Source organism: Tachysurus vachellii, chromosome 3, assembly GCF_030014155.1.
Source record: "Tachysurus vachellii isolate PV-2020 chromosome 3, HZAU_Pvac_v1, whole genome shotgun sequence".
NCBI classification, from domain to species: domain Eukaryota; kingdom Metazoa; phylum Chordata; class Actinopteri; order Siluriformes; family Bagridae; genus Tachysurus; species Tachysurus vachellii.
In genome coordinates, this window is record NC_083462.1 from 32,347,249 (window position 1) to 32,364,388 (window position 17,140).

Here is a 17,140-nt window from a genome sequence, read left to right on the forward strand (position 1 = left end):
ACCGATTCCTCTGTAACGTTATTTTAAGAGTCCGGAGAAGAAATGCAAGGAACATTCAGAATTCTGAGATTTAAAGTCGCAATTATCTTTTGTTATTTTTTAAAACGAGGTGGAAACAAGCTTCCACAGTCAGACCTACCAGTCTGATCTAAAAGTCCGAACTGGTCAAACTGGGAGACGTTTTTTCCTGCTAAAAAACAAACTTTACCAATCCTCACTATGTGTAATGTGAACAAGGTGTAATAGTTCTAATGGAAGTTGTATTGGTTTTAATGGAAGCTGTAATGGTCCCTGTGGGCCTTCTACTGGTGGTATGTCTAATAGATAGTGTTAAGTTCCAATGTACTGGACACCTGTAGGGCACATTACACCTAACACCATTAGGACATCATTATGCATCCGGATTCTAATAAGTTTCTGTAATGGTGAATATGGTTTGATGATAATGATTTAATGATGTGTGAATATGGCCAACAACACATTATGTAATGAAAACCATCTGGTAATGGTTTTCATAGTTAACAGCTGAATGTTTGAGATGATATTTGTAATTCGAATCCATTAGAATTTCTATGATGCTTTCTATTGTTGTTTTTTGTTAAAGTTAACTGATTGAAAAAGTGTTGGAGATTTTATAATTGACTTACTCTATAATAATAATTGTCTATGATGTAGCATAATTTGTTTCCTTTTTAGCTGCACTTGGTTTAGCAATCGTCCAGCGTGACAATGTCCCTGTGCACAAAGCACAGAGCTCCATGAAGACATGGTGTGTTAATGTTGGAGTGGAAGAACTCGAGTGTCCTGCACAGAGCCCTGACTCTGACTCAACCCCACTGAACACCTTTGTGATGAACTGGAACACCGACTGAACCCCAGACCTCCTCACTCTTACACCATCAGTGTCTGATCTCACTAATGCTCTTGTAGCTGAATGATCACTAATCCCCACACACACACTCCAACATCAGTGTCTGATCTCACTAATGCTCTTGTAGCTGAATGATCACTAATCCCCACACACACTCCAACATCAGTGTCTGATCTCACTAATGCTCTTGTAGCTGAATGATCACTAATCCCCACAGACACACTCCAACATCAGTGTCTGATCTCACTAATGCTCTTGTAGCTGAATGATCACTAATCCCCACAGACACACTCCAACATCAGTGTCTGATCTCACTAATGCTCTTGTAGCTGAATGATCACTAATCCCCCCACACACACACTCCAACATCAGTGTCTGATCTCACTAATGCTCTTGTAGCTGAATGATCACTAATCCCCACACACACACACACTCCAACATCAGTGTCTGATCTCACTAATGCTCTTGTAGCTGAATGATCATTAATCCCCACAGACACACTCCAACATCAGTGTCTGATCTCACTAATGCTCTTGTAGCTGAATCATCACTAATCCCACACACACACACTCCAACATCAGTGTCTGATCTCACTAATGCTCTTGTAGCTGAATCATCACTAACCCCCCCACACACTCCATCAGTGTCTGATCTCACTAATGCTCCTGTAGCTGAATGATCACTAATCCCCACAGACACACTCCAACATCAGTGTCTGATCTCACTAATGCTCCTGTACTGTAGCTGAATGATCACTAATCCCCGCAGACATGCACCAACATTTAGTGGAAAGACTTCACACAAGAAAGGAGCGCATTATACATAACAGTACACAGGGGGAAAAAATCTGGAATGAGATATAAATCTGTAGTACTTTTCCACACTAAAGAAAAATGTGTCCAAGCTGCAGAGACAAAAATAGCAACATCAGGTCATCTTCAAAACATGACATATTGGATGAAACAATATATATATATATATATATATATATATATATATATATATATATATATATATATATATATAGAGAGAGAGAGAGAGAGAGAGAGAGAGAGAGAGAGGAAGAGGGTTTTTTTAACTCGTGGATTCTACGCTTCCAATATTCTACTGTGATTCAGCATCTGTGCCGGACTTCAGGAAGACGCATAAAGTTTTCCGGGAACGTTGAGATAAGACAGATCAAGATACTTTTAGCGTAAAATGTTTTGTAAATTAATCTACTGGTACAGATCCATTACACATGCGGACTATTCAATGAAGCTGAGGACAGAATCAGTTCTGAAGTGAATATACTAACACAAAGCAGCATGTCTACGGAAATATCAACTGGTTAAAGAATAACTAATTACCTAGAGTTGTATCTGATTATTTGGTGCAATCACGTCAGGGACCAGGGAAGGCTGATACCAAGCAAGCCCTTGATTGTGGCTGTGGGATTGGCCGTGTGTCAAAAGGGGTCCTGTTTCCTGTATTTGAAACCATAGAGCTGCTGGATATGATGGAGGACTTCATTCTCCATGCCCATGAGTGTTACTTGGGGGACTACGCTGACTGTGTGGAGACCTACTTCCTCGACAGCCTGCAGGATTTCAAACCTCCACTTGATAGATATGATGTCATTTGGATGCAGTGGGTAGCTGGTGAGTGTATGTCTGATCACACACACAGTGTGATCAGACATACACTCACATGAAACTAATCAGATTCAACTAATGTTGAAACTAATCGGATTTGCAGCCGAGTGCAAACATTTTGCACATCGCAAAATGAAGAAGAGAAAAAAATTGAAAGAACAACAAAACATTTCATTTCTTTTCTTTGCTGTATGTTTGTTTATTATCAGAAGTAAAAGCTATGTAAAGTTTTATATATAAGTTACTAATATATATTTGAAAAACACCTTACTGACACATCTCATTTACATGCAGCGACACCCACGAAACACCTTAAAAGGTCCAGTGCCCAGATAGCTGAGAGCGCAAAACTAACAGTGATAGTAAAATGCTGAAAGACAGAATTGAAGGTTATTTTTACTCACTTGTGCACAGGCAGTCTATTTATTCCACGCTCTATTAATACAGCAACATTTATTTTGTCTTTAGTCTTTTTTTTTTAAATTATTTTATGGGGTTGTGTTGACTCGCTTTCTTAATTTTTTATTTTCTTCGATTAATGCTATTAATATAACCAGATATTCTTGTTTATTTTTTTCTTTTTTTACTGAAAAATCAACAATCACAAATACAAGAATGTATACAGAAATTCTCCATTTTCCTTTTTTCAAAACAAAAACAAACCCCCAGACAAAGACACACACACACACACACACACACACGCACAAACACCCCACATCCCCCTGTTAAAACAACCGAAGAAAAGGAAGAAAGGTTATGCATACAGTCCAATTTTCGACCAAATTAGAACTTTAATCAGATAACACCCGTAGTCTCTTAAAATAAGAAATAACAGGTTGCCACTTGCAAAAAAAGGTGTCAGTAGAACCCCTCAGTGTATATTTTATTTTCTCCGACTTAAGAAAAAAACATCAAATCCTTAAACCACTGAGAGATGGAGGGACATCTTATTGCTTTCCAGTGTAGAAGTATACAACGTCTGGCCAACAAAGATGAGAAGGCTAAAACATCTTTGTGTACAGAACTCAGTGATACTGACACATTGGTAATACCGAATATAGCGATCAGTGGGCATGGCGTCAATTGCACTTCAAATATGGAGGACATAATGCTGAAAAAACCTGTCCAGAATACATGTAATTTTGGGCACAGAAAAAACATATGACTTAAACGACAGGAGGAAGCATGACATCTGTCACATCTGTCCTCTACCCCAGGATAGATTTTTGCCTGTTTAGATTTGGGAAGATGAATTCTGTACAAAACCTTAAACCGAATGAGACTGAGGCGGGCACAGGAAGTGGTAGACCGTATTCTATCTACGGCTTTTTCCCAACGTTCGTCGCCTAACTGCAGTCCTAACTCCTCCTCCCAAGCGGTCCTGGTTTTGTCTATATTACAGCTATTGAGAGATAAAATGAAAATGTATATCTGGGAAATCAAACTACGCTGGTGTGGAGTGAACATGACTAAACTCTCCCAAGGTTGCTTGAGGGGTACAGATTGAAAATTGGGAAGGCATTTAGATACAAAGCTGCGGACATGGAGATATCGAAAAAAATGAGCTGAAGGCAGCCCATACTCCAAGGACAGGCTGGCAAAACTTCTAAAGAAGCCATCTTCGTACAAATTATAAAGTTGCCTGATGCCTTTTTCATGGCATAGTAAAAAAGCTGAATCTAAAAAAGACGGGGGAAACAAATGATTTTTATTCAGGGGGCCCAGTGCTGATAGAGCCCTAAATTTAAAATGACACCTAAACTGAAACTAAATCTTAAGTGTGTTCAGTACGACTGGATTGCCAGTATATTGAGATGGTTTGATCGGAAGGGGTGAGCAAAGCAGAGCAGATACAGAGGACGATCTACAAGACAGTAGCTCCAGATTGCACCAAGTGGATTCCGTTGAATTGGTCCAGGAGTTTAGTTTCTGGATATGTGCAGCCCAGTAGTATATTTGAAAATTGGGCAAAGCAAGCCCACCACTGAGCCTACATCTCTGCAATAGAGTCTTACGGATTCTGGGAGGTTTTCCACCCCAAAGAAAAGAATTAATCATTCTATCTAAAGAATAAAAAAAATACTTAGGTAAAAATAATGGAAGCGATTGAAAAAAATAAAGAAACTTGGGCAGAACATTCATTTTAACTGCATTGATTTTTCCCGTTAAAGACAGAGGTAGACTGCTCCACCTCTGAAAATCACAACCGGAGCAAGATTGGCATGAAAAAGTTTGGGTAAGGAACGGGTCACCGTAATACCAAGGTATTTAAAGCCTGAACAGTTGAATTTGAATGGCAGATTCAGATGCTGAAGTTGTAGAGCGGTATTGTTTACCGGATAACACTCACTCTTATGAAAATTCAGTTTGTATCCTGAAAAAGAGCCGAAATCATTTAAGATAGATAAAATAATAGGAACAGAGGCTGCAGGATCCGTCACATATAGCAACAAATCAGTAGCATATAAGGATACCTTATATTCCGCCCCCTTTCGAGTTATACCTTTAAAGTCTAATGAGGATTTAAGTTTAATGGATAACGGCTCAATGGCAAGAGCGAATAGCAGTGGTGACAGTGGGCACCCATAACCAGTTATTCTTGATGATGCTTTTATTCAATGCTTGAGTGGACTTTAAAAAAAAAAGATTTTTTGGGGAACTCTGAGGCTCTGTATTTGACCAACAGATCCTCTTGTGTCATATCTACAAACCTGAAGGGAGCAAAGGACTAAAAGCCTAAGACCTAAAGGTGTCATCATGGCACAACATGGCACGGCACCATTGGACAACATGGCACGACAGGGCTGCAGACTGGACCCTGTAGACAGCAGCCTCATCCGTCATCTGGACATCATGAAGAGCATTATCCTGAAGCCTGGCCTCACCATCCTGGACATACAGAAGCAGGAGTTTTTCCCTGACATTATTGTGCCCGTGAGGCTGATTGCCATGCAGTGAGGAAAGCACTATAAAGATGACAGGCAGTTTTTTGATAGTTATCTGCTTGGACTTTCACATATACTGTATATGCTTTATTTTTAAACGCGTTAAACAGAATTGCACTTAGTTAGCTAGACTTTACAAAAATACAGCTTACTCTCATCTCATCTTTTCATAGTTTCACACCTGTATGCGATTAACTGTAGAAGTTTATCTCTATAAGAAACATCTGACGGCCTACAATGATTTAATTCCATTTAGAATAATTACAAACACTGTCATTTCAATACGATCGTTTTAATTCGCTTCAGTAACCGATAACCGTTAAGACGTCCATTTTACTCCAAAACAATGAACATTCCTGTGTGAATAAATTACGAGTATAGAAATAAACCAGGTACAGCCTGAGATGTGTATTAAATTCTGATTAAATGCTGAAGTGCTGTATTGGCGATTTTCTTTCCTGTGTCTGTTTAGGATGCAATATTTATAATAAGTAACTCGTTATCTATCATGTAAAACGTTCAAAAGAATTGTTCAAGCCACAAAACAATGCCTATACTTTAATACTAGAACATGTCATGCTCATGTTAAGCTTGTGGTCATTCATTATCAGCTCATTAGTTTGTTTGAATTTGTTGTTGATCATAAATGCTTTAATTAAAATTGTCACGCGATGTCACGTGAAAATAAAAAATTAGCACAACATTGACATGTGACATATCAAAACGCTCAGCCCAATGAGGGGAACTTCCTCAAGAGTATTCAGATGACATCACATGCTTGTCTCCACTTGCCTCCAAATGTTTTGGCACCCTAGCTTTCTGTCCACTTGCCTCCAAAAGTAACACTGACCTTTATGTCCACTTGCCTCCAAAATGCACCAGCCTTTGCGAATACTTGCCTCGTCAAAGCCAACATCAAAGTCTGTCGTGATGAACTTTACAAATCTAGTTAAAATTGTTTGTTTTTACTGAAGCCCCAAGGTGATTTTTTTAATCTAGAGTACTCACTCACTCTCACATTTTCTACCGCTTATACGAACTACCTCGGGTCATGGGGAGCCTGTGTCGAAGGAAAGGTTGAGGAGGTGACGCAGAGTGACATTCAGCAGATCCTCGTGATCACAGGGGACCAGCTTAGCCAACTTCTCCACGGTGTCTGTTTCAGCCTAGAAATACACACCAAGGCAGCATATCATACAGATTGAGAGAGAGAGAGAGAGAGAGAGAGAGAGAACAAACATAAAGAGAAACATTCATTCATCTTCTACCGCTTATCCAAACTACCTCGGGTCACGGCGAGCCTGTGCCTCAGGCATCATCGGGCATCAAGGCAGGATACACCCTGGACGGAGTGCCAACCCATCACAGGGCACACACACACACTCTCATTCACTCACACAATCACACACTACGGACAATTTTCCAGAGATGCCAATCAACCTACCATGCATGCCTTTGGACCAGGGGAGGAAACCGGAGTACCCGGAGGAAACCCCCGAGGCACGGGGAGAACATGCAAACTCCACACACACAAGGAGGAGGCGGGAATCGAACCCCCAATGTCAATAAAGAACAAAAACTAACACAACAAGCAAATTATTTGTTCCAGATAACATACAAATTGAAATTTTTCACTAGAAAAAAAAAAAGACAGGAAATAACAACCACCACAAATACAAAATGTATTGTTTTCAATCACACGATTGTCAATTCTTCTACTAATAAGTAACTAAAAGGCCACAGTAATGACCCGAAAGTATTTAGTTGTTGTTTCCCAAGCCATGGCAAAGACCATAGTGTTTAGGTAAATGACTCTCAGATGGTTTCTTTAATGTGGAGGATTTGTGTAGAATTGTTCATGCTCTCGACAGAGAGGCTCCTTTGTATATCTGCTTTGGAGCTTGTCCAGTCCTGTCAGTTCTCATCTGCATAAAGAGCATCACGGCGTCGCCTCTAATGTTTTGGCGCAAGTCGAAAACCTCCAAAGGTTCCTCCTTCCTATGAATGGATGGTCTGTGGAGAAATATTTTTTTTCAAAGCCGAGCCTTCACGCCATGACATGTAGTCGGATGTCTAGATGCTGTTCAGTTCCTCCGTGCGTGAACGAAGCTGTTTCTCTTCTAATTCCTCGCACGCACACACGAGCCTTTCTGTGAGAAATCTTTTTCATCTTACATCCTCAAGCCTTAATCTGGTTTCCTCCTGTATAATATATGAAGAAATAGCTGCCACATATTCACAAACGGTTAGCGTGCCTAGCAATCTGTCCTCTCAGCTCTAATCTAACTCAATTTTCTAGCAGGCAGCCTGGCAGCTATTAAGAGGAGTACCATTAATAAATCCAGTCATATTAGCGGTGAATCGGGCTTGAGTCCAGGTAAAAAGTCAGATCTAATACCAACAGAACCTGCTTTTCCTACCTTTCCAGAACTCCACGTTAGGTCACGTGAAAAGACAGGAATGGTGAGGAGCTGAGGATAAATAAACACCGTTAGTTATGCAAACTTTAAAAAAAAAAATAATTTGCTAACATGATTTAAAAACATATTCAAAATGTCTTGAATAAAATCGAACACCTGAGATGACTCAAACCCACAACTCTATAACTCACTCACTCTCACTCATCTTCTACCGCTTATCCGAACTACCTCGGGTCACGGGGAGCCTGTGCCTATCTCAGGCGTCATCGGGCATCAAGGCAGGATACACCCTGGACGGAGTGCCAACCCATCGCAGGGCACACACACACACACACACTCTCATTCACTCACGCACTACAGACAATTTTCCAGAGATTCCAATCGACCTACCATGCATGTCTTTGGACCGGGGGAGGAAACCGGAGTACCCGGAGGAAACCCCCGAGGTTTAATAATCTTGGAATTGTTTTATTGAAATCTCAAAATATTTAGAACTCAATGAACCAGGCAATAAGGGGGGCACGGTGGCTTAGTGGTTAGCACGTTCGCCTCACACCTCCAGGGTTGGGGGTTCGATTCCCACCTCCACCTTGTGTGTGTGGAGTTTGCATGTTCTCCCCGTGCCTCAGGGGTTTCCTCCGGGTACTCCGGTTTCCTCCCCCGGTCCAAAGACATGCATGGTAGGTTGATTGGCATCTCTGGAAAATTGTCCGTAGTGTGTGTGTGTGTGTGTGTGTGTGTGTGTGTGTGTGTGTGTGTGTGTGTGTGTGTGTGTGTGTGCCCTGCAATGGGTTGGCACTCCATCCAGGGTGTATCCTGCCTTGATGCCCGATGACGCCTGAGATAGGCACAGGCTCCCCGTGACCCGAGGTAGTTCAGATAAGCGGTAGAAGATGAGTGAGAGAGAGTGAACCAGTCAATATATTTAAGCTACTTCATGTGTAATCTGTGTAATTTTACTGTTCTTTAAAACGTCTATGAATTGCGCATTAGATCAGGTTGTTCCACTGTTCGAGTAAACCAATTTTCACTCATTTTTTCACTCACTCACAGGTTTCACTCATTTATATTCAAAATTACTTTCAAGCCTCAAGATTTATGAAAATATATCTCGTCTGGATACAGATTTTAAGTATATATTTATTCCTATTGAATAAGTCAGAGGTGACGATGGTGAGTAAATCTCCCTGAGACGATATGAGGAAGAAACCTAGACTCGAACTGAACCCATCCTCATCTGGGTGACAACTGTGTACTAAATAGACATAAAGAACAAATTGTGAAAGCAGGAAGGTTTTAAAATGAAGCATAAATGGTTGAACTGTTCACTGATGAAGACTTCAGAGCAAAACAGTTGCAGTCCTAAAGTCATCTTCATGGATGCAGAGTAAGACTATTTACAGTAATATCATATAACCTCATGGTGTCCATGTGGTCCATCATCAGCAACAGCAAGTGGTTTCTAAGTGAATGAATCCTATTCTAACTCAATAGAAAACAAATTCGGTAAATTTCTATAGCCTACAGTGATTAGTTTTTCTTTTTGCTGTGGTGCAACGTACAATTTTAGGATTCGATTCTTTAAATTGATTCCTGAATCAGGAACCTTTCTCCAGGTTTTTTTCTGAAATGGATTCCTGAATGATTTAATTGATTCCTGAATCAATTTCAGATTCAGGATAGAATGGGTTTGTTAAGTGATTCTCCTTAGAAATAAAATGTAATAAAGTATTTAGACGTCCTCAGAAATGGAAAAAACTGTCAGAGGCAGTTCCTGAGTCTGAACTGATCAGCTGGTTGCATTGCGAGACTTCTCAAATTTACAGAACAAGCCTACAATCGTTTGCAATGTGGATTTAAAATGAATGTACTTGTTAAATACATTTTATATGAGTGCGCAAAAAAATAAACCCCAGTCCTGATTCGGATTGTTTTATTCAACGCTCTTTCTTCTGTCTGAATTAGGATCAGTATTTCACTTTCTCGAGCCCTCACACTAAATATGTTAAATGGTACACCTGTGTTTATTTTAACGCCACCTGTGTCCAATTGTATGCCTGCTCAATAAATATCTGCCTTTGGGAAGTCTCACTATTAAGACACCAGATCAGATTAGACCCAGGAACTGCCTGTGAAGCTTCAAGATGAAGTTGTTAGGAGGAAAAAACCTGGAGAAGGTTCTTAAAACACCAGCGAAGCTTTGATTGTTCTGAGGAGCGCTGTGAAATCCATTAAGTGAAGAAAATATGGTACGACTCGGGCGATCCGAAGATCAGGCCGGACTTAGAATTTAGTCCAGGGTCCAGTGGCAACACTGTGAAGGGGTTTCAGAGCTTACTGGCTGATATGGAAGAACCTGAAGAACAATATCATCGGCTCTTTACAGGTCTGGCTTCTATGGGAGAGTTGTTAGAAGGAAGCTACTTGTGAGGAAGGTCATGTTGGAACATCTGAGAACTTCTGGAAAAAAGATTAAGAGAATAATGTTGATTGCAAACAAACAAGCAAAAAAAAAACACCCAGGCAGCACTATTCCTACAATCAAGCACGGTGGTGGTAGCATCATGCTCTATGATTGCTTTTAACAGAGGAATTTGGAATCTTGTCTGTATCACAAGGCCACATAGATGGAGCCAAACAAAAGCAACCGTTGAGAAGAAACCGTTTCAGTCAGCCAGACATCTGCATTAAGGGTGAAAATATGTGTTCCAGCAGCACAATGAGACAAAGTACAGGCCAAAAACTACAAAGGAGTGGCTTGAACAAGGAGAAGGGTTGTGTTTTGGAATGGGCGAGTCTTAAATCCAATTGAAAAGCTGTGTTTTGACCTGAAAATTGCTGCGCACCATCATTCTCCATCTAATATGGCAGCATTGGAGAAAGGTTCTATTGAGAAAGAGAAGAAAATGCCAAGCTCTAAATGCACGAAGCTCATAGACACATCTGAAGAGAATCCGAGGACATCTAAATATTTTATTGAATTTTATTTTTGTAATGAGCAGAAAAAAAAATCCCACTTGATTTATTTGATTTTGCTGTCCAACAATAAAGTAATTGAATACTTTTTGGAGACTCTGTACTGTATTATCGGCAAACAACATTTGTGATGAAAGCAAAATCTGAAACTGAGAGAAAAAGGTTATTTCAGGATTTCTTCTAAAATAAGTGTTTTATTTTTGATCTCAAGAAATCCAGCAGGTTTTTAAACCTCACCTTCTCCAATCTGGATTTGATGCAGCTGGTTTTCCTTCTGTGTTGCAGCAGAACTTCAGCGGTAAGCTCGTATAACTGGAGGCCATCCTATTCCTGTGCAACACAATCCTTTACTGCCAAAGGACACATCATGGGGGAAGGTTTCTAGGGATATTAAGTCATGGACGCTTTGCTATAAATGATACTGAGGGAAAGTCTTGGTGATTTGGAGTTGGCTACTGTGGTCATAAACACAGTGCAGGTTTGCTGAGGGAAAGCATTTAACCTAACGCTCCTTGTCAGCTGAGATCTTTGAGCCGAGATGTTCCCACAACAGATACCTCGTTTCAAAGTGGCATTTTTTGCCAACGAGGTTCTAAAGAATTTAAATAAAAGAGATGTAAGTCACTGGATCCATTTCCAACAGACCATAACATATAGCTATGCTTTAGATCTAAAAGGCTCTACTATAGTGTCGACACTATTCCTCTAACATTTACACTCTTTAATAATGTAATAAAGATGCCAGGTAGGGGGCACGGTGGCTTAGTACGTTCGCCTCACACCTCCAGGGTTGGGGGTTCGATTCCCGCCTCCACCTTGTGTGTGTGGAGTTTGTTCTCCCCGTGCCTCGGGGGTTTCCTCCGGGTACTCCGGTTTCCTCCCCCGGTCCAAAGACATGCATGGTAGGTTGATTGGCATCTCTGGAAAATTGTCCGTAGTGTGTGATTGCGTGAGTGAATGAGAGTGTGTGTGTGTGTGCCCTGCGATGGGTTGGCACTCCGTCCAGGGTGTATCCTGCCTTGATGCCCGATGACACCTGAGATATGCACAGGCTCCCCGTGACCCGAGGTAGTTCGGATAAGCGGTAGAAGATGAATGAAACTCCACACACACAAGGTGGAGGCGGGAATCGAACCCCCAACCCTGGAGGTGTGAGGCGAACGTGCTAACCACTAAGCCACCGTGCCACCACCCCCCCATCAATAAATGTTATTTTTATTTAGTATTGAATGGATTGTTTGCATTAACATTAATATTTTGTTTGTGCTACAACTCTGGTCATAAGAATAGTGACATTTCACTGCTTTTGGTTGCCGTCTTTGCGGCTTTCCGCCGATTAACGTTATAGATAAACGCCTCCAGCTCTGAATGCGCGTGCACGCTGCACGTCCCTGTGCTTCTCCGTTCAGATTAAGCAGACTGCTGATGACGCACTATTGAAAGACTACAACTTTCAAAAGTAAAAAAGCAAAGTAAAAAAACGCTCTCGGATCAAACTGATAAATAATTTTCTTTCCCATCGACGACACGTCCTGCATTTTAACGTCATTTTTATGTTTAGGGTGGCTGAGATCACAGACAGGGGGGCTGGAGCCACCCTAAAAAAGGGCTAGAACCGCCCCTGGTTTTATTTTGGGATCCATAATGCTTTTTATTTCTATCCAGCAACAAAAGGCACTAAACACAATCTGACATTATTTATAGTCTTGTTATAGATTAAAATCAAATTTCCTGTCAAACACCAGACTAAGTGTGAGACCTCAGTGATAATTAAAGCAACAGTGTCCTTTCCTGGAACTAAAAAAAATCATGTAGCACTTTTATTGAAGTAAGTGTATAAGTGTGTACGAGCCAGAGCACTTGTGTGTGTTATCAGATTTACCCCTTAACCTTCAGTGTGGCATCAAAACAGAGTGGAATCCAAACATTGCGTACAACTGAACGGAATAGAGTTAAGGGTCAAGGGTCGTACTCTGGACCTTAGCAGTGGCTTTCTGGCGAGTCCTGAAGTAATAAAGGGCTTGTGTACTGTCACTGAAAGCACTTAGACGACCTAAGGTTTTTGTGATGGACCAAATAGACCAGTCATAAATTATATCCATCTGTGGATTCGGCCTTGCACAAGGAAGAGAAAGTAAACGTTTTCCAGAATTTTCCAGAAAGTTCTGAGGTGTCTCACGTTGGTGAAAACAGACATCCAGTACTCAGTTCAGTATGTTCTTGGAGCTGAATGAACAGTGATGTTGTAACACACACACACACACACACACACACACACACACACACACACACATTTAGACCTTCTAAAAACATATGATCATGCTCTTTAATAGAAAGGCCATGAGATACGTCTGCTATATTCCAACCAGTATAAAGTCATCACTCAATACATCACATAATTCTTCTGAAATGATTTGCTGGCCCTTTGACGCTAGAAGTTAAGTAGAAAATTAACTACCAGTCTGGTGGAGCGTTACCGCTGTGGTCAAAAGGGCTGTTCAGGGCAAAACACAGTTATGGTTAGTATTAAATGCTCGCCATAAACCATGGCTGCTCCATCAGTGTGTAAGTCTGACTCAGCCCGATGTGGTCAGACGTCTGTCTTCGTGACTTGAGCTACTTTTTTTAATGCCACGCGGAGTAACCGGTGCCCACAGAGGTGTAATCCGAGTAAACAGTCTGGCTAACTTGCTAACATCTGTGCAGCTATGAGTGTCCAAATAAAAGCACCTGATACACACCACAACAACACAAAAACTTGTGTGTTACATATCATGCCTAATGATATGTGGTGGCGGTTTTGAAGCAAAGCATTCATTTCCACACGCATGCAAGCTTCACGTGCTACGCAACACACGTCGTTTCTGCGTCAGCGTGTGAGGATTAGCAGCAGAGCTATCCGATTCGATTCCGAGAAGAGGCGCGGAAGTAACACAGAATCCCATGCTTTTCATATTTCGGTTCTGATGTCTACTAAAACCATGTGCAAGCACCTTCTCTTTTCCTTCTCTTTTCGTGCTCCTCACACTGCTTTCAATGCTTTGACATTTAAGATGATACCATAACGAGCACAAATGAATCTCACATGCACTTTATGGCCACTTCAACCATTTTTATGAAAAAGCCATTTAGACATGGGATTCACTATTGTTTTGCAAAGCAAGTGAGTAAAGAAGGACAGCGGTGTAGGTTTGATTGATTTTACAGATCTAATACACTCACTCACTCTCTCACTCATTTTCTACCGCTTATCCGAACTACCTCGGGTCACGGGGAGCCTGTGCCTCAGGCATCATCGGGCATCGAGGCAGGATACACCCTGGACGGAGTGCCAACCCATCACAGGGCACACACACACACTCTCATTCACTCACGCAATCACACACTACGGACAATTTTCCAGAGATGCCAATCAACCTACCATGCATGTCTTTGGACCGGGGGAGGAAACCGGAGTACCCGGAGGAAACCCCCGAGGCACGGGGAGAACATGCAAACTCCACACACACAAGGTGGAGGTGGGAATCGAACCCACAACCCTGGAGGTGTGAGGCGAACGTGCTAACCACTAAGCCACCGTGCCCCCCAGATCTAATACAATCAGGTATAATTACAACGTTTTCGACAGGAAACGCTGCATAAAATCTGTTAAAATGGAAGTGAATACTGTTCTGTGGCTTTTTAAGTGAAGCTATTTGTTTTTTTCCCCCTTGATTGGACTCGCTCTAATTTGTTCTGAAATGTATCAGTCGTTCTTGTCTGTGGTTCTAAGCTTTTTTTTTTTTTTTTTTAGGTTGTCACTCACCTCTTTTGTACATCTCATTCTTTCAGTCACCAAACCAGACCTCCGTTTGCAGTCTTTTACTTATTTAGCTGACGGAAGCATCTCACTTGTTTGTCCTCCATCTTTGTTTACCATTAAAGCCTATTAGTTAGTGAAAAATTTCGGAGTTTTTGTCAAACATGTTGGAATACAGCGCGTGACACAAAGACGTTAAGAGCAGACGTTTAGTCATCAGCTAAGCAGTCTAATCCCTGGAACTGATGTTACTTCACCTATTTCATGTACTCAAATTGACATAAACTAGGCGTACATGAGTACAGAATTTGCACCAAGATGAAATATTAGCCTTTTTTGACAAACGACAGCTCTACAATGGCAGCAAAAGGGCACATAGAGCGAAAGCCAGGCGACTCATTCTGAGCGAAGTTCAGTCCGAGCCAAGCAGAGAAATATGACTTTAATAATGATTACAAATGGATCAGAGTACTGTGGCAGGGTACTGACACTGCTGCCTTGAGAAGAAAATAACTGTTCGTAGGCCAAGCAGTCTTGGACGAACTAAACGTAGAATTGCTTGTAGCAGTGTGTCAGACACTGGCACTGCTGAAAGCCGGCTCCATAAACTCATGATTAAACCGCTGTCTCGGTGGTTTCACCAGCATTTAGTAAAGAAGCACTGGAGGCACGCTGTCTTGGAGGTAGTCAGAGCTGCGGCTACATGGAGGCGAGCAGGCTTCAGATGGCACGACCGCGCCTGATGAGTTACAGACAGATTTGTGTCACAGGCCGGTTTTTTCACCCTTGGCCTCGAAAGTGGTAAGAATTTTTAAAGAGAATAAATCAAGAAATTTGCAACAGATGCCTTAAATTTATTGTATTGGTTCACCCTTTGCTAAATTTGGATTGTGTGAAGAAAAAAAAAACCCAGAGATATACTGCTGAGAAAAACAGCTCTGACACATAACCACAGTTTTCTGTAAAAACTCCACCGTTGTCAGCAATACGTACGCTATTTCCTCGACGTCTGTATTATCCGACGTTCTATCGTTTATTTTTATTGTCGCGCTGTATACGATGTTAATAATTACACGCCGCACTAAATGAAAGCACTCACTTTCCGTGACTGTGTATAGAAATGTTGTTCATTGTCACATGACATTGAAAAATAGAGATAAACCCGCCCATGTACCCCTCACCCCCACCTTAACCACCACCTCCACCTCCACCTCCCCCAAACGCCCTCAGTGCTCCACATCCCCCACAAACACACATCTTGCCAGCAGATGTGGCGAGACCAGGGAGTCACACTTCAAAGCCGCCGCTCCCCGACCTGCTGCACACTCTGACGCCGACTTTAAAAAAGGCCCCGGATGTACAGCGTGGAAAATATCAAACTCTTGCAAATAAGAGCCGACCGTCTGCCTTAAAAGACGGGGGGAGGATTTGAATCTCTTCAGCCTCTGCCACTGCGGGTTGGATTGATTCTGGCTTTACGTAACTTCACGCTGCATTAAATAAAATCTAGCTGCTGACTGATCGAAAGAAACGGTTTGGGGGGGGAATCAAATTCACCCGAGATTTTCCACTGTCTTCAAAAGCAGGTGTTTAGTGTCAAGACTTTTGCTTTGCACTGAAGCTGTGTGCAGGATTCAGAACGTAAATACTCACAGCCTCGACTCAGGCTTCCTCCAGATCCACTAAGCTGAAAAGATAAAGATCAATGGAGATTAATTAAAAATGACAGTAGACATTACGTTAATTTGATAGATAACCTTTTACTGATATCAAGGCAATCCCTGCAAAAAATGGTGCATCTGTCCATCCATCCCTCCATCCATCCATTCTCTATATCGCTTATCCTTCTGGGTCTCAGGGAACCTGGAGCTTATTCCCAGGAGACTCAGGACATAGGCCAGGTTTCACCTTGGACAATCGCGCACACACTCACACACACCTCATTTTAATGAATAATAATTTGAAAACAAATGAACATTTGAAATGAGAAACATCATAAAGAGAAGTGATTATATTTTTTTTTCTCTTTTTAGAGTTTATTCTAGTTTTGCATTTATATCTGACAATAGGTTTTAGATTTATACTGTGTGTGTGTGTGTGTGTGTGTGTGTGTGTGTGTGTGTTTTATCAGTTCTAATGTTATAAATGAATAGATGTACGGAATATCCGGTGTTCACATGCTACTAGAGTTCACATCTTGTACACCAGACACACACTGAGTGATCGACTACATTATTTGTATACGTGTGTGTGTGTGTGTGTGTGTGTGTGTGTGTTGTATCGATCTAATTCCTCTATTAAGGTAATGAGATAATCCATTACTGCTGTGGCAGAGATGTGTTGTGAAAGAGCTGGAGCTGGAGCTGGAGCTGGAGCTGGAGCTGGAGTCCTGTGGGTCTTCATGCTCTTCCAGCGTTTTCCCATGAACATGAAATGCATTCTCTGCTTCCCAGAGAGAATTGCATTGCATGCGAGTGTGTGTGTGTGTGTGTGTA

At 41.5% G+C, this 17,140-nt stretch overlaps 1 protein-coding gene across 1 annotated transcript; it reads left to right on the forward strand.

Annotated features, from left to right (window-relative positions):
- Window positions 1-284: 284 nt before the first annotated feature.
- Window positions 285-5,463, forward strand: ntmt2 (N-terminal Xaa-Pro-Lys N-methyltransferase). The gene is made up of 4 exons (XM_060865116.1): window positions 285-311; window positions 2,259-2,511; window positions 3,341-3,381; window positions 5,227-5,463. The coding sequence occupies exons 1-4, from the start codon at window positions 285-287 to the stop codon at window positions 5,461-5,463; spliced, it is 558 nt and encodes a 185-aa protein (XP_060721099.1).
- Window positions 5,464-17,140: the final 11,677 nt, after the last annotated feature.

What these genes read in the sequence shown, in the direction of transcription:
- ntmt2 (XM_060865116.1), top strand. Translation starts at nt 285, where the DNA reads ATGGTCCCTGTGGGCCTTCTACTGGTG. An exon ending in CTGTGGGCCTTCTACTGGTG is followed by an intron (nt 312 to 2,258) that starts GTATGTCTAATA and finishes CAATCACGTCAG; the next exon opens with GGACCAGGGAAGGCTGATAC. An exon ending in TTGGATGCAGTGGGTAGCTG is followed by an intron (nt 2,512 to 3,340) that starts GTGAGTGTATGT and finishes AAGAAATAACAG; the next exon opens with GTTGCCACTTGCAAAAAAAG.